This window comes from Telopea speciosissima, chromosome 3 (assembly GCF_018873765.1).
Source record: "Telopea speciosissima isolate NSW1024214 ecotype Mountain lineage chromosome 3, Tspe_v1, whole genome shotgun sequence".
Classification (NCBI taxonomy): Eukaryota; Viridiplantae; Streptophyta; class Magnoliopsida; order Proteales; family Proteaceae; genus Telopea; species Telopea speciosissima.
In genome coordinates, this window is record NC_057918.1 from 31,730,598 (window position 1) to 31,746,528 (window position 15,931).

Genomic DNA, 15,931 nt, shown 5'->3' on the forward strand with positions numbered 1-15,931 from the left:
CTGAATTAAAAATTTAGTAGCTATAACACAATAAGAATACAACATTTGAAGATGCAGATCGCTTTCCTAACCTTTGAAGCCAGCTGCCATGACAGTGGCAAGAACACCACCATCATTGCTGACATGTGGCCCTAGTCCATCACCCTCCACAGCCAAGCAGCGTAGTACTACCTCAGTGCAGTAGTTGTCCCTTGCAGAAACATTCACGCTAACCTGTCCATTCAGAAATAACAAGCAACAGTAAATGACATTTGAACTATGGAAAGATGATAATGCACCCAAGTGTTCTAGATCACCAATCCTACAAGGGTAGAGAGTTTTAGGAATGATGGTTCTAACATCTCCTGATTTAACTGAAACACTCTTTACTCTTGAAGGAATTGAACAATAAACAAGAAATATTCACGCTTCCAAGTTCACCCAATTATGCAGTTTTGGTTAGGTTTCCTCATAAGAGGTACATATATTTAATTTTTATAGATATAAGAAGAGAGCACCAAAAAATTTAGTTTCTCATGATTCATGCATTTTCTCACAATTCATGCATAACGACAAAAAATGGAATATATTAACATTAAAATTTCATATTATTCTTGAGAATTGTTTGTCAAGGAGACAAGACGACCCAAGGTGGTGGAGGGGTGCCCAAGCGCTTAAGCGACCAAGGTGCCCAAGTGTTATTATTATTTTTATTTTTTTGTGAATAAAAAATTCATTACCAAAGAGAGAGGACTACAACAGCCCTCAAAGAGGGGAGAGAAAAGAAGAACAAATGCACAAATACACAAGCAAGACCCTCAAGAAGAAGAGGGGGAATCAGAAGGGGGAAGGCCCAAGATACAACAATATGTTTGTTCCTTGGGGAGTCTAAACAAGGGGAGGAAACAGCCGCAAGCTTTCCTTTTAAATCAAAAGAAATGGAATCCCAAATCTGAAGAAGACACTGAGAGTTGGAGGTCCATTTCTTGATGTTGACTCCATCCAAATTTGGTTGATAGTAGCATAGAAAGCCAGCTTCCCCACTGTACCACAGATTGAGATCCAGCATAAGACATAGATGGTCAATGTCTTCCACTCCATCCTTCATTCCCTGTTGAAGGGGAGAATTCTCTGACTTTGAGACCAGCATTTGGCTAAAATCCCTTTCCAAACAGAGGCGGAGAAAAAGGCAAGCAAAAAATAGATGGTCAATGTCTTCCACAGCATTCCAGCAAAGGACACACAATGGAGAGACAACAATCTGACAGTGAGTGTAGAAGGACTGCGTTGGGAGGCAGTTTGTGAATACCCGCCAAACCGTGAAGCAATGACGAGGGACGTGGGATTTGAACCAGACAAGCTTCCGCTAAGGAGCCTCTGATTTGGATAAACTCCCAGGCCGCCTTAGAGCTGAAAAGGCCCGAACTGACCGGAGACCAAATAACATTGTCTCCCCTCCCAGAGGCTCTTCTAGAGATAGAGGGTAAAGCATTCCACACATTGGCAACCACCGGGCGAAGAGACATGGGGGGGGGGGTCAATCTGCAAGCCTAATGATATCAGCAACTATGGACTGCTTGGAGAGACCAGCATCATAGATCACTCCAGAACTGACCAGCTGAAATAGAACTCCCATTTGGTGCCAAAGATCAAGACAAAGAGAAGTAGAGGTGCCATCATCAATTACAGAACAAATAGCTCCAACAACTGAAGACTGGAGCACCAGAATCTTACACCAAACCTAAGAAGCATTAGACAAGGCAGAGACTGTCCAGATAGAATCAGAGCAAAGGCGGCCTGAATAAACCAAGTCCACCCAAATGCTTTTCTTTTGAGCTTTCAGATCAACTTGATATTACCAGCCCAGTTAACTTCTTTAATTCTCCACAGCCCCAAACCCCCCCCCCCTCCTCCTTAGGAAGACAAATAGCCCAACTGATAAGATGGAAGAACCTGGGGGTATCAATACCTTTCCCGAGGAATGCAGCCATTAGAAATTCCAGAGACTTGATAGTGGATGCGAGGATCCCAAAGATACCTGACCAATTTATAAAGGAGGATAGCAAAACAGGTCAGATAAGAACCAAATGACTTGCTAATGTAGCCCTAGATAGGAGAAGGGTCCTACTAGAGGCCAAGCAACAGGACCTAAAAGGGGGCTGCTGGTTTGGATCGGGAGAATTAGGGTTTTAGGTCAATTTCTGGGGTTAGGGTAGGGTAATGAAGGTAAGTCTTATATGGTTTTAATAGGCAGATCCAGGGAAAGCTAATAATATAGGTTTCATGATGTTTAAATAAAAAATTAAAATTTAGAAATTTAGGGTTAGGGTTTCAGGTTTTGGGAATTAAGAAAGGAGATGAATTATAGGGTTTAGAGAGGTGATTTGAAGAGGGGCTTTGGATCAAGTATCCTAGGCAGTGAGGGGAAGACTCAAGTGGAGTTTGGTTGGATATGGATGGCTGGAAGTGTGAGTTCTGTATTTTAGGGTTTTGGGGTTTTAATAGGGAGGAGGGGAATTAGGGATTTTATGGATAGATGGGGCTGTGGGCTAGGTCGAGTATAAGAGGTGTGGAGAGGGAGCTGTAGTCTGAATTTGGGTTGAATCTGAAGAAGGATGAAGGCTGGCTGGAATTAAGAAGATCTAGGGTTTTGATGGGATTCAAATAAAATAAAGGGAATCGATTGGGGTAGGCTGTAGACGATTAGGAGAAGAGGGGAATGACTGAAAATATTAATCAACTTACTGGATTTAGCAGATCTTCAATGGCAGCATGAAGAAGACACTTTGAGCAATGGAGAAGGATAGAACCACCTTCAAACTTAGGGATCCTCCCGGCCGTCACGTTGCAAGGAGTCATAGGAGATCCACCTACCCTTTCCACCTTAATAGAACCACAAGGATGCAATCTCACAAGGAGCAGCAGCAGCAACAATGGCGGCAGCACAAAGTCTTTTTTTAAATTCATAAAACTGTGGGGGAGCCTCCCACGATTTAATATTTATAATAAAAGGCTAATAGCCAAATCCTAATACAATCTAAACACTTCCCTCACTTAAATCGTGGAAGGGTTGGGACCAAATAAAACAACTTAAAACATAAAGATAAAAAGACCTATTTGTCCCTAATAACTTAAAATAAAAGACACTTAATTAAATCACTTAAATTGTACCATGGTTTGAACCGGTTCAATTTAAGTTTACAAATAAGCTAAAATGCTAAAATGCAAACCTAGGCTATGGCTCCCAAACTAAGCCCTAATTTCAGGGCTGCTTCTTCTTCTTCCTTCGGGTGTGGGCACATCGAACTGCATCAACTCTCCCCGACTTGAAAACATTCATCTCCGATGAATGGCTGGAGATCATGGAATGGTCATTCAAATCAGGATCCAGCTTCTTAAGATCATCCTCAGCGGTTGGTTCGAACTTGTAGGCGAACAGCAGCTCTTTGATGGGTGAGGAAGGCTGGACTTCTGGCTGAGTAGCAGCCTCTCGTATCATCACATGGATGCCTCTTGTATCATTACCCAAGTCTTCGAAGTAATTAACCACATCATCATCATCATCAGGAGGATAGGCTTCTAGGCCCTCTCCTTCATCATCATCATGGGCTTCTTCCTTTGCAGCCATGTTGATGTTCTTCCTCTTGCTTTGGCAGTCCTTAGCAATATGTCCTTTTTCCTGAGAGTAGAAACAAGTGAAGGGTTCATTACGTCCAATAGGAGCTTTGCCTTTATCATCAACACGTGGGGAAGCAATAGAGCGAAAGGTGCTTCCTATAGAGGGACCCTGTCGTGAGGTGCTAGCGCCGGTGTAGCTTGGCTTGGAAGTAGAACTCAGCTGTTTACTTGAAGCCAATAGCTCCTCTGCTTTCAAGGTCTTCTCAAAGCAATCCCGGATGTCTGTACTTTCGACCACATCAATTGCTCTATTTATCTCACTTGTCAAACCCAACCTAAATTGTGAAAGCATCTGGATGCCCTCCTCTCTAATGCCAATGCAAGAAGAAAGTGCATCAAATTTCTTCATGGACTTAGATACAGTCATGGTCCCTTGGCGTAGGGAGTTGAATTGATCCTGTAACTGAGCCCTGAAGTGCCTTGGCAAGTACTTCTTACTTGGGTCATATTTCATGTCCTCCCAAGTGCAGGGTGCAGTTCCTTCAAAGTCCATCTCCTTTTCAGTGGTCCCCCACCACTCACGTGCTGGTCCAACAAGTTTAGTACGGACTATCTTCATCTTCCTCTCTTCAGACAGATCATACCAGTCGAAATAATCATCCAGGGCAGCAAGCCAATCATAAAATACCTGAGGGTCATGATCACCTTCGAATTGTTTCAGTTCAAGCTTCACCTTCTGATTGTCAGTGTGACGACGGTTAAGACCTTGGTCTCCAATGAAGTAGGATCTCATGCAGTCCTCAAAAGTAGGCTGGCGACCTCTATTTTTGTCTCGGTCTTCTCTATCTCTGTCTCTGTAGCAATGTAGCCTTTGTGTTAATCTCTGTATTCCCAGGAAACCTCACGGGTACCTTTGGTTCTGTCTCGACGATCTCTGTGATGGTCTCTGTCATCTCTGAGTCTATCTCTGTGATCTCTGTAACCATCTCTGGGATTCCCATCTCTGTTAGGTAGCCTCAGTACCACCGAATTGAGTTGGTACCTATCTTCATCTATGGGTAAGTTGTTGTATCTGTCAGGGATGACTCATTGTACCAATCGTTGCAACCTAGCCATGATGGCATCAGCTGTAGCCTTCTAGGCTTCAGTTGCAGCCCTTTCAGCAACAAGCTTCTGGAACATCTCGAGCATTGGAGCCATGGGGTCAGCCATGAGCGCTGATACCTCTTAATGTAGCCCTAGATAGGAGAAGGATCCTACTAGAGGCCAAGCAACAGGATTTCAAAGGGGGCTGCTGGTTCGGATGGGCAGAATTAGGGTTTTAGGTCAATTTCTAGGGTTAGGGTAGGGTAATGAAGGTAAGTCTTATATGGTTTTAATAGGCAGGTCCAGGGGAAGCTAATAATATAGGTTTGATAATGTTTAAATAAAAAATTAAAATTCAGGTTAGGTTTCGGGTTTTGGGAATTAAGAAAAGAGCTGAATTTTAGGGTCTAGAGAGGTGATTTGAAGAGGGGCTTTGGATCAAGTATCCTAGGCAGTGAGGGGAAGACTCAAGTGGAGTTTGGTTGGATATGGATGGCTGGAAGTGTGAGTTCTGTATTTTAGGGTTTTGGGGTTTTAATAGGGAGGAAGGGAATTAGGGATTTTATGGATAGATGGGGCTGTGGGCTAGGTCGAGTATAAGAGGTGTGGAGAGGGAGCTGTAGTCTGAATTTTGGTTGAATCTGATGAAGGACAAAGGCTGGCTGGAATTAAGAAGATCTCGGATTTTGATGGGATTCAAATAAAATAAGGGGGATCGATTGGGGTAGGCTGTGGAGGATTAAGAGAAGAGGGGAATGACTGAAAATATTAATCAACTTACTGAATTTAGCAGATCTTCAATGGCAGCTTGAAGACAACACTTTGAGCAATGTAGAAGGATAGAACCACCTTCAAACTTAGGGATCCTCCCAGCCGTCACGGCGCAAGGAGTCGTAGGAGATCCACCTACCCTTTCCACCTTGACAGAACAACAAATCTCACAAGGAGTTGCTGCAGCACGAAGTCTTTTTTTTTAAATTCATAAAACTCTGGGGGAGCCTCCCACGATTTAATATTTATAATAAAAGGCTAATAGCCAAATCCTAATACAATCTAAACACTTCCCTCACTTAAATCGTGGAAGGGTTGGGACCAAATAAAACAACTTAAAACATAAAGATAAAAAGACCTATTTGTCCCTAATAACTTAAAATAAAAGGCACTTAATTAAATCACTTAAATTGAACCATGGTTTGAACCGGTTCAATTTAAGTTTACAAATAAGCTGAAATAAAACTAAGTATGGAAAATACTAAAATGCAAACCTAAGCTACGGCTCCCAAACTAAGCCCTAATTTCAGGCTGCTTCTTCTTCTTCTTCTTCCATCGGGTTTGGGCACATGGTGCTGCATCACTTGCATAAGAAAGAAGCTTTCCCTTTCAGAGTTTCAGTCTCTTCCGAATTTGACCTAGCATGGGGGAGCAGTGATGGACTGAAAGCCTGGCCGGAATCAGCGGAAGGCCCAAGTACTTTAATGGAAGGTGGCCAATCGAAAACCCCGTCTTATGTATCAAAGCAGCCTTATCAACATCAGAAACCCCCGCTAAGAATAAAAGGGATTTTTCTGGATTAACACGAAGGCCCGAGAGATCTTTAAAATATTGCAAGCAAGACATAGTAGTCTCAAGAGATCCAATAGAAGCCTTAAAGAAGATCATGAGGTCATTTGCAAAATCAAGGTGAGAAAGCCTGATAGCCTTGCAGTTGGGAATAGGGGAGATGAGCTGCTGATCCGTGCAACATTGGATACTTCTGGAGAGGACTTCAAGAGATAAAGTGAATATGTAAGGGGAGAGAGGGCATCCCTGACGAATCCCCACTGAAGAGGCAAAGTAACCAGCTGGGCTATCATTGACCAAAACAGAGAAGCAAGGAGAGGAAATGCAATGCTGAATCCAATTAACAAACACCAGAGGAAATCGCATCTTAACCATCACCAAGTTAATGAAGTCCCATCGCAAGGAATCAAAGGCCTTATGGGTGTCAATTTTCATGAGAGCAACAAAAGTGTGGGGCTTTCTGTCAAAGCCTCTAACAATTTCATTACAAGTGAGAATATTGCCAGAGATACTCCTCCCCGAGATGAAAGCTGACTAGTTACCCGTGACCAACAAATCAACCACCGACTTGAGCTTGATAGCTAAGACTTTAGCAATAAACTTGTATATCAGATTGCAAAGGGAGATGGTTCTAAAGTTTGGCATAGCTGAGGCACCTTCCTTGATGGGAATGAGATAGAGGAAGGTGTGATTGACTCCTTTGATCTGACTCGGATTGAAGAAGAAACTCTTGATGGCCTTAATAAGTTCTTCTTTGATGATATTCCAGGAATCTAGGAAGAAACCCAAACTAAATCCATCAGGACCTAGAGCTTTGTTAGCCTTGAGAGATCGAATAGCAGACACAATTTCATCCTCAGAGGGATAGCCTGAGAGGAGCTGATGAGGTGGCTAGTGAATTTGTTGAGCAGGTTGTCGGGGATGGGACTAGGGGCAGCCAAAGATCCACCGAATAGCTCCTTGAAGCAACTAACAACCGTCTTTTTGATATTCTCCACTTGGAGAATAGGGGATCTGTTGGCCACCACGAGCTGGGGGATAGAATTGATGTTATGCCTGGCTTTTATAAACGGTGGAAATAAGTAGAATTTGAGTCACCTAACTCCAACCACTTGATCCTGGATTTCTGCCTAAGAAAGCTTTCCTCGTGAACCAGAAGAGAGGAGAGCTCAGAGGAAGCAACTTCTTCTTCTTCCGCCAAGGGGGCATTATGAATATTAGATTGAGGCCTCATCTGGATGACAGATAACCTATCCTTGCACTCCAAGACCTGAGAAGAGATATTCCCAAAGGAGGTGGAGTTCCACTCTTTAAGAGCACATTTCACATTGCGGAGCTTGCTGGCAAAAGCAATAAGAGGGGAGGAGAAAGTTTGGACAGGCTTGTCCCAAGCATTCTTAACAATAGGTATAAAATCAGAGTGAGAGGACCACATATCAAAATATTTAAAAAGTATAGGGCCAAAGGATATTTATGGTTGGATAAATAAGGAGATGGGGCAATGATCTGAAATACCGGGGGACTCAAAGGTGGCATGAGAAGATGGGGAAATTGAGAGCCAGATTTCATTAACAAGGATACTATCGAGGTTGCAAGCAATACGAGAACCACCAACTCTTTCGTTATTCCAAGTGAAGTTAGGACCAGACCACCTGAGATCATTCACTCCAATAACCTCAAAACAATCATTGAAAGCTTCAACTGAGACCATGTCCAACTGATCACCTCCCTGTTTCTCATGATCATATTGGACCACAGAAGTCACCACCCAACCCCCAAGGCTGAGTCCCAACCTGACCAGCAAACAGTGAAGATCATTCCAAGGAATGACTCTCTCAGCGGTGCAATTAGAGGCATAAATGACAGAATAAAAACTAAGAATTCCCGAGCCAATCAGAAAGGCAGAGGTGAATGTACTGAGAGGAGCAAGAGGAAAGTGTTATTTTTTACTTCCCCTATTTTCTGACATTATTTAGTATGCTACAATATATACCATATATCATAAAAAATCAATATTAAGTGTTAGCAGATCCGTGAGTTAGAAATAAGAGAATAGAATAGCTTAGTGTTTCATTGATAAGGCCCTCTATTTATAATAGAGGGAAAATTACAAAGTGGACTAAAATACCCCTAACTAGCTGACTCTATAAGTGCAGCAGTCTAATTCTAATAACTTAATAACTAAGCAAGCCCAAAAGGACCAGAATACCCCCACGATATTCTGGTTTACATATTCTAACATTAAGTCACATCAAGTCATCAAAAATCAACATTAAGCCACATCAAGTCATCAAAATCAGCATAGAACTAGAAGACAACAGAACTGAAGACGCAAGCTATTGAAAGTTTGAAACAATCAAAACACACATTTGGTTTATATTGTTCTTGGAAAATATGATCTTATCGATAAGTAATTAAACTGCTCCCGATTTAGGGAAATGTTCTTGTTCTCCAATAAGTTTGATTGGTCAAATGATTTTATTTTTAGGTAAGACCTTTTGAATTGGGTACAACACAAAATCAGCTTTCCAACAAATCCAAGATTGCTTAAATCTGATTTATATTGAAGGAGTTATGTTCCGGTCAAACCCCAACATTTGAAACTTGAAAATTTCACCAACAGTCGGAAATCTAGTTTTTGTTCTTGAACTGGGGAGGGGTAGACTTATTATCCTCTTGGAATTTGATTTTATAACTATTTTTACTGGATTCAAATAGGGAGGATATTTGCTTATTTATGAATAATATCTTAAGTAAATTGTTAGCAAAACAAAAAAATAGGAATGGCTTGAATGATCTATGTGATCACTAAGCCCTTTCATTCAATAAGGGACGTAGAATTACAAATAAGTCCCTACATAGCTGACTATACTAGCTATCGGTAAAAAATAGAGAAAATACCCAAAATACCCTTATCGGGTTACATAACTCAAAACTCCCCCTCAAGTTGGTGCATAGATATTGTACATGCCCAACTTGACTAAACTAGGATGAAACAATTTTTCACTTAGCCCTTTGGTGAAGAGATTAGCAAGTTGATAACCGGACTTCACAAAAGGTATACAAATCTGCCCACTCTCTAACTTCTACTTGATGAAGTGTCTGTCAATCTCCGCATGCTTGGTACGGTCATGTTGCATTGGATTATGGGCAATGCTGATTGCTGTTTTGCTGTCACAGTACAACATCATTGGAAGATGAACCAAACCACTAATATCTTGGAATAAACTCTAAACCCACAATAGTTCACATCTGGGCATAGCACGAAACTTAGCTTCAGCACTGGATCTTGCCACCACATTTTGTTTTTTACTACGCCATATGACAAGATTACCTCCGACAAATCTACAGTAATCTGAAATGGACTTCCTGTAAGGGTTACAACCCCAGTCAACATTAATATAAGCTTCAATATGAAGATGATCATTTGGAGACAGGAGAATCCCTTTTCCTGGAGATGACTTAAAGTAATGTAGAATACGAAGAGCAGCAGCCATATATGTGTAGTAGGGATCATGCATGAACTGACGCCTTACAGCAAATGCAATATCTGGTCTAGTGTGGGAGAGATAAATCAATTTTCCAACTAATCTTTGATATTGACCCTTATCAACCGGATTACCATCCTTCTCTTGCAGACGAGTGTTAGCTTCTAAAGGAGTGTCACAAGGATGACAACCTAACAAACCAGTCTCTAATAGTAGGTCTAGAACATACTTCCTTTGGGAGAGAAAAATGTCTTTGGGAGAACGGGCAACTTCAATCCCTAGTAACTATCCTAGATCTTTTATTTCAAATTCTCGTCCCAAGAAACTCTTCAGATGAGAAACTTCAGCTGCATCATTCCCAGTCACAACTATGTCATCGACATAGACTATAAGGAGAGTGATATTTTCTCCACTTCGCTTGATGAACAAGGTGTGATCAGCATTGCTCTGTTTGTATCCTACAGAGATCATTGCTTTATGAAACTTGCCAAACCAAGCCCGAGGAGATTGTTTCAGCCAATATAATGCCTACTTCAACCTGCAAACCTTTCCATGAGTCCTGTCACAAGAAAAACCTGGAGGAATCTCCATATAAACTTCCTCTTCCAGTTCCCCATGGAGAAATGCATTTTTGACATTCAACTGCAGCAAATCCCAACCTAGATAAATAGCATAAGATAGCAAAACCCGGACAGTATTCAACTTTGCAACTGGGGAAATGTCTCTTGATAGTCGATTCCTTAAGTCTAGGTAAAGCCCTTGGCCACAAGTCTGGCCTTGTATCTGTCTACTGTCCATAGTTGTCATGGCATCGCCATATCGACGCCATGGCGGCGCCATGGCGTCATATCGGCTGAGAAGTGGGCATATCGACCACCGATATGGATGATGTAAAAATATCGACGATATGGCCTCCCATGTGCCGCCATGGTGCCGCCATGGACGCCATACCACGACATATGGCCATATCGGGCGACATGGTTATTTCAAATTATAAAACTCAATTTTTTAACAATAATTTTTTCTTTTTCCTTAAAAAAAAAAATTAAAAACATCGAACAAAAAACACTAATACAACTATTGACTAATACACAATCACATATTCACATCAGCAATTTTTTTTTTTTAATTTAGATGGGTTGTTTATTAGCTTTATTTACTCAATATAAATTCCGTTCTTGTAATAGTTTTTTTGTTTTGTTACTTTTGTAGTCACTTTCATATGAATCATATCTCAACTCTCATGACTTTTTAACTTTATTATCAATAAGACTATTGCTATCAATTATTTGATAATCCATGATTTCATATACACTAATGGATATTAAACTTTCATGAATTAAACCATAGTAGATTAGTAGTACACTTTCATGTTAATTTTTTATGTTACAGGGTATATATTATAGCATACTAAATGACATTAAAAATAGAGAAAATAAAAAATAAAACATGGCCGATATGATCGCCATGGCAACGCCATGGCGGGCGACATGTCGATATATCGACATGACACCCCTCCACCGACTTGGATCGCCGTGACGACGTAACAACTATGCTACTGTCCCATCCATCATCTGCTTAATAACAAATATCCACTTGCAGTCGACTGGTTTCTCGCCCGGAGGAAGAACTACTAGCACCCAAGTCTCATTTTTGGATAATGCATTCATCTCTTCCATCATGGCTGCTGTGAAACCCCAGATTTCAGAAACCCTGAGTCTCAACCTTATGGGTAAAATAGTAATTTCATCCCAAGGGTATTATGGTAATTATGCTAGATGATTAATTAGAGTTTATTATTTGTCATTAAATGTGTTTTAATGCAAAAAGTAATGTTTTATAAAATTTTGGGTTTTTATGTACATACAAGTAGTCATAGCTTATCGGTGTGTAGTTGCTTTGTTTGTGGGAGATACAAGGTTCAATTCTTGTTTGCAACACATTAAATATAATTTTTGTTTATTTTAGAATTATTATCAAAATTGGGGTAAATTCAATTTAGAAGGAGAGAAGTTCGGCCAGCTTGGTGGAAAGAGCCCCTTATGGGCCCCACCATGAGATTTCGTGACTTGATGCAAAAAAAAAAAGGAATAAACAATGATGATAATAAAATAAAATAAAAAAGAGGAGATAATAGACTATAGGGCGGATTACTCGGAAGAAAGCAAGTCCAATTGGGAGATTTAGGGAAATTAGAGATACATTAGGAATCAAAGGAAAATTAGAGATAAATTAGGAATCAAGTGGTTGACTAACTTGAGATTAATTGAGATAAACTAGGAACAACCGAGAGAGAAGGAAAGAGAGTCATCGCACATAAGAAGGAAAATAGAGATAAGAGGAGAGAGGGAGCGAGAAAGTGAGTTAGAGATTAGAGAGAGAGTGAGTTGGAGATAAACAAGAAAGAGGAAAAGAGGTAGCCGTTTAAGAGGAGAGATAAGTATAAATATGGACTCCAAGGGATACCCCAAACCTAGATCGTGGAAGTAAGGAAAGAAAGGAAAAGAGGAGGAAGAGAAAGAGAAGAAAGACAGAAGAAGTGAAAGCTTCAAGAGTTCAAGTAATTTTGGGGCTGCACAAACAAAGAGTAAGTTCTTCTAAACCTAATTTAATTTTTTGCCTAGGGAAAGAGATAATATACCTAGAATAATTTTATAAGATCGTATTCTAAGATCTTGCATTGCGTCTTTAGGAAGGATGATAATCTTTAGGAGACTATGATTCTTGGTATTTTCTGCACAGATTTTTCTGTGCACCGTTTTTGTAAAAATCAGAGTTTTTAAACGGCTTAGGATTAGGATTTTAAATTTATATGGTTACAAAATAGACTGATAGACCTTCCTATGCATGTATTTTAAGACCCTAATCCATTCTGGAAGTGCATGTATTTTGGGTATTGCATTGAGGTTAATGTAATTCTGTCCAGCACACTTGTCTGTCCTTGTGACTAATTTTTTCGGGTTACCTATGGGCCAAATCTGAAGATGACCCCTTCTGATGAAACGTGGCACTATAAGTCTAGTTTCACCCATAAAAAGAGCCGATTGTATTGATTTCTGGAAGATGGACATATTATATTTTTACTACTCTCTACTCAATCCTGAGTGCAGGTTTTGTTATAGTTTTGAACCGAAGTTGTGCTCAATTTTTTAGCAGAATTAGAGACCTTAAATTAGGTTTATATCTTCTGATGATTTGTGCATTTATAAGTCTAGTTTGACATATAAAAAACTGAGAGCCATTATAATTTTTAACGATTTATTAAGGCACTTTTAGTGCACAAAGGTCATTCTGTTTAGCAGAAAAAGTTCTTATCAGTACCCTAGTTTGGGCTTGGATTTGAAGGGCCTTGGAGGCTTATTCTGGAGATGGGTCCTTATGAATTATAGTATTTTAAATCTAGTTTAATAGTATATAAGTTTTATACCTATTAATGTCTATGTCAAAAGTTATGGCATTAGGAAGTGACTATGCGCAGAATGGGACAGAGTCTGAGAAGATTAATATGATGTGATAGGTGAACATATCTAGGGATTGTACATTGTACGGGAGAGAAACTAAAGACTTAGTAAAAGTGTAATTCTATTCAAGTACCTAGGTGAGTATAATCATGGATTTTACATGGATTAATATGCCTCTTATACTATGTTATGTGAGTGAACCATTATCTCTTATATTTCAGATGTTTTGTGATTGTTTATGATGTTTACAAGCATTGGATTTTTGTTTTATGCTTTAATATGAGTGACATGCCATGTATGTATCATGAGTTTAGAATTATATGATGTGATGAAATACCATGACAGCATGTGATAGAACATCATTCAGAATATAAGAAAGAATTGGACATAAGGTCCCAGAATCAGACATTTACAATTCAGACCTAGAACCCAGACTGCACCCCTTTCCAGCAGGGGGTAAGGTGCTGGATGAGGACACCAGAACAGAATTAAGGATAAGACCTCCCACAAGGGAGCACACTGTCCTCCAGAACTAGAACCGGATCTAGACCTCCCACAGGGGAGCGTACTTGATCCCAGACCCAGTCTGGTCAGCCAGGGTAAAAGAGAAATGACTCCCGGTAGTGTTCAGCCGGGTAATGCAAGAAATGGCAGCTGTCAAATCAACGGCCGTGTTCCTCACCTTTACTAGATGTGCACATGCAGTAGAACCAAACAGAATTGCATCAATATATCTAGGTTTTTTTTACCACAGTTCATGCATTGTTTGTATGTATAAGTTGTGCCTATTAATGCATGTATTATCTATGCTTTGTCTCGCTGGGCTGTCGAGCTCACCCCTTTATTTTTCAGACACAGATGATGGAACATGTCAGTGCACAGACTGCACAGGTGACCAGGAGCAGCAGGATGGCGATTATTATGCTTGATAGACTTGAAGATTTGAATAATGGATATTAGGATATTTTATTAATTGAATTTGGATTTAATGGTTGGATGTAGCACAATTTGACTTAGATACTGTTTCTTTTCTTTTATGTTGGCTCTTATGCTTGTGGGATGAGCATCTAATGATTATTTGGAAATGCCACCAGATTTGGATGAAAACATATTTTTATTCGATGATATGTTGCTTGATAATCTTCTGCGTAATTAGAAAAGGTGGCATGTTTGTGTGCTAATAAAAAAAAAAATTTCAGCCAACTTTTAGACACAAGCTAAGTTAAGAAACCAATCGTAAGATCACCGCCCGCGAGGGTTGCACTCATACCCTTATCCTGGGTTTGGGTCGTCACAACTGCTTCCCACTTTGGATCTGCAATCGCCTCCTACCATTTCTGAGGAATAGAAATAGAGAAAAGAGAGGACACAAATGCATGATAGGAACAAGACAAAGAATCATAGGAAACAACATTGGAGATGGGATGTTGGGTACAAGACCTAACGCATTTACGAACAGCAATAGATAAGTCAAGAGAAGGATCCTTACCAGGTAATGAAGCAGAGTCTGGATCTGGATCTGACGATTGGAGAAGAGGTACAGTAGTGGTAGTCTCAACTTTCTCTTGGTGCTTCCGGGTACAGACTTTATCAACAGGAATCTGACTCACAGGTCTACGCTCCCCCTGAATAGGAAAACTAGGGGTTGAGGTTGGAGGCTCTGGAGAAGAAGGCTCCCCCTGAATAGAAGCTGGTAGGATAGTAGACACATCTTCACAACTTGGATCAGGCTCCCCCTAAAGAGGTGGCTGAGAATAATATGCCAGGGATTCATGGAAGACAATATCCATAGTAACCAAAGTTTGCCGAGTGGGCGGGTGATAACACTTGTATCCTTTCTAGGTGGTGGACTAACCCAAAAAGATACACCGAATGCTCCTAGGATTCAGCTTGCCATGAGGATGATGATTGCAAGCATAACAAACACAACAAAAATTTTGGGGGGCACCACAAAAGAGGAAGAACCTTGGAGAAGGTCAATGGGTGCACGACCATCAAGTACACGGGTAGGCATTCTATTGATGAGGTAAGCAACAATGAGGATAGCATCACTCCAATATTGGGGAGGAACTTGCCGTGCAAACATAATGGCTCGAGCCACTTCAAGAAGATGCCGATTTTTTCTCTCAGCCATGCCATTCTGGGCGGGAGTATCGACACAGCTAGTCCGATGTATGATTCCATTTTCAGCCAAATAATTTGAAATTGTCCCTCCATATATTCTCTACCATTATCACTCCTCAGAATATTTAATGTGGCACTGAACTAGGTTTGAACCATACGATGAAAGTACTGAAATCAGCAAAAACCTCACTTTTGTGTTGCATCATGTACACCCAAGTGGTCCTAAAAAAGCAATCAATAACTGAAACAAACCATCTATGGCCAGAATTGAAACATGACGGGCAGGGCCCCACACATCAGTATGAACTAAAGCAAATGGAGAAACACTTCTTTTATTTAATGGAGAATAACTTGAACGAACCTGCTTAGCCAAAACACAGGCCTCACATAATAACACACCCGGTTTACAATCCTTGACTAGATGAGGAAACAAAAAATCTAAAGTTCGAAGTGGAGGGTAACCAAGCCGACAATGCCATAGGTGGAGACCTGGAGAAGTGGCTGAATGTAACTGATGAACCGGAGGTGAAGCGGACAGTAGAGTAGTCGGACCCGTGTCGAGTAGGTATAGACCACCAAGTACCTTACCACCCCCAATCGTGTTGCCTGTCACCA

At 40.6% G+C, this 15,931-nt stretch overlaps 1 protein-coding gene across 1 annotated transcript in view; it reads right to left on the reverse strand.

Annotated features, from left to right (window-relative positions):
- Nucleotides 1-15,931, reverse strand: part of LOC122655638 (nuclear pore complex protein NUP107) — a 118,700-nt gene that overhangs the window by 20,176 nt on the left and 82,593 nt on the right. Inside the window, exon 21 of the mRNA XM_043849890.1 lies at nucleotides 72-213. Within this exon, the coding sequence (XP_043705825.1) occupies nucleotides 72-213 (142 nt within the window). The remainder of the gene's footprint in view (nucleotides 1-71; nucleotides 214-15,931) is intronic.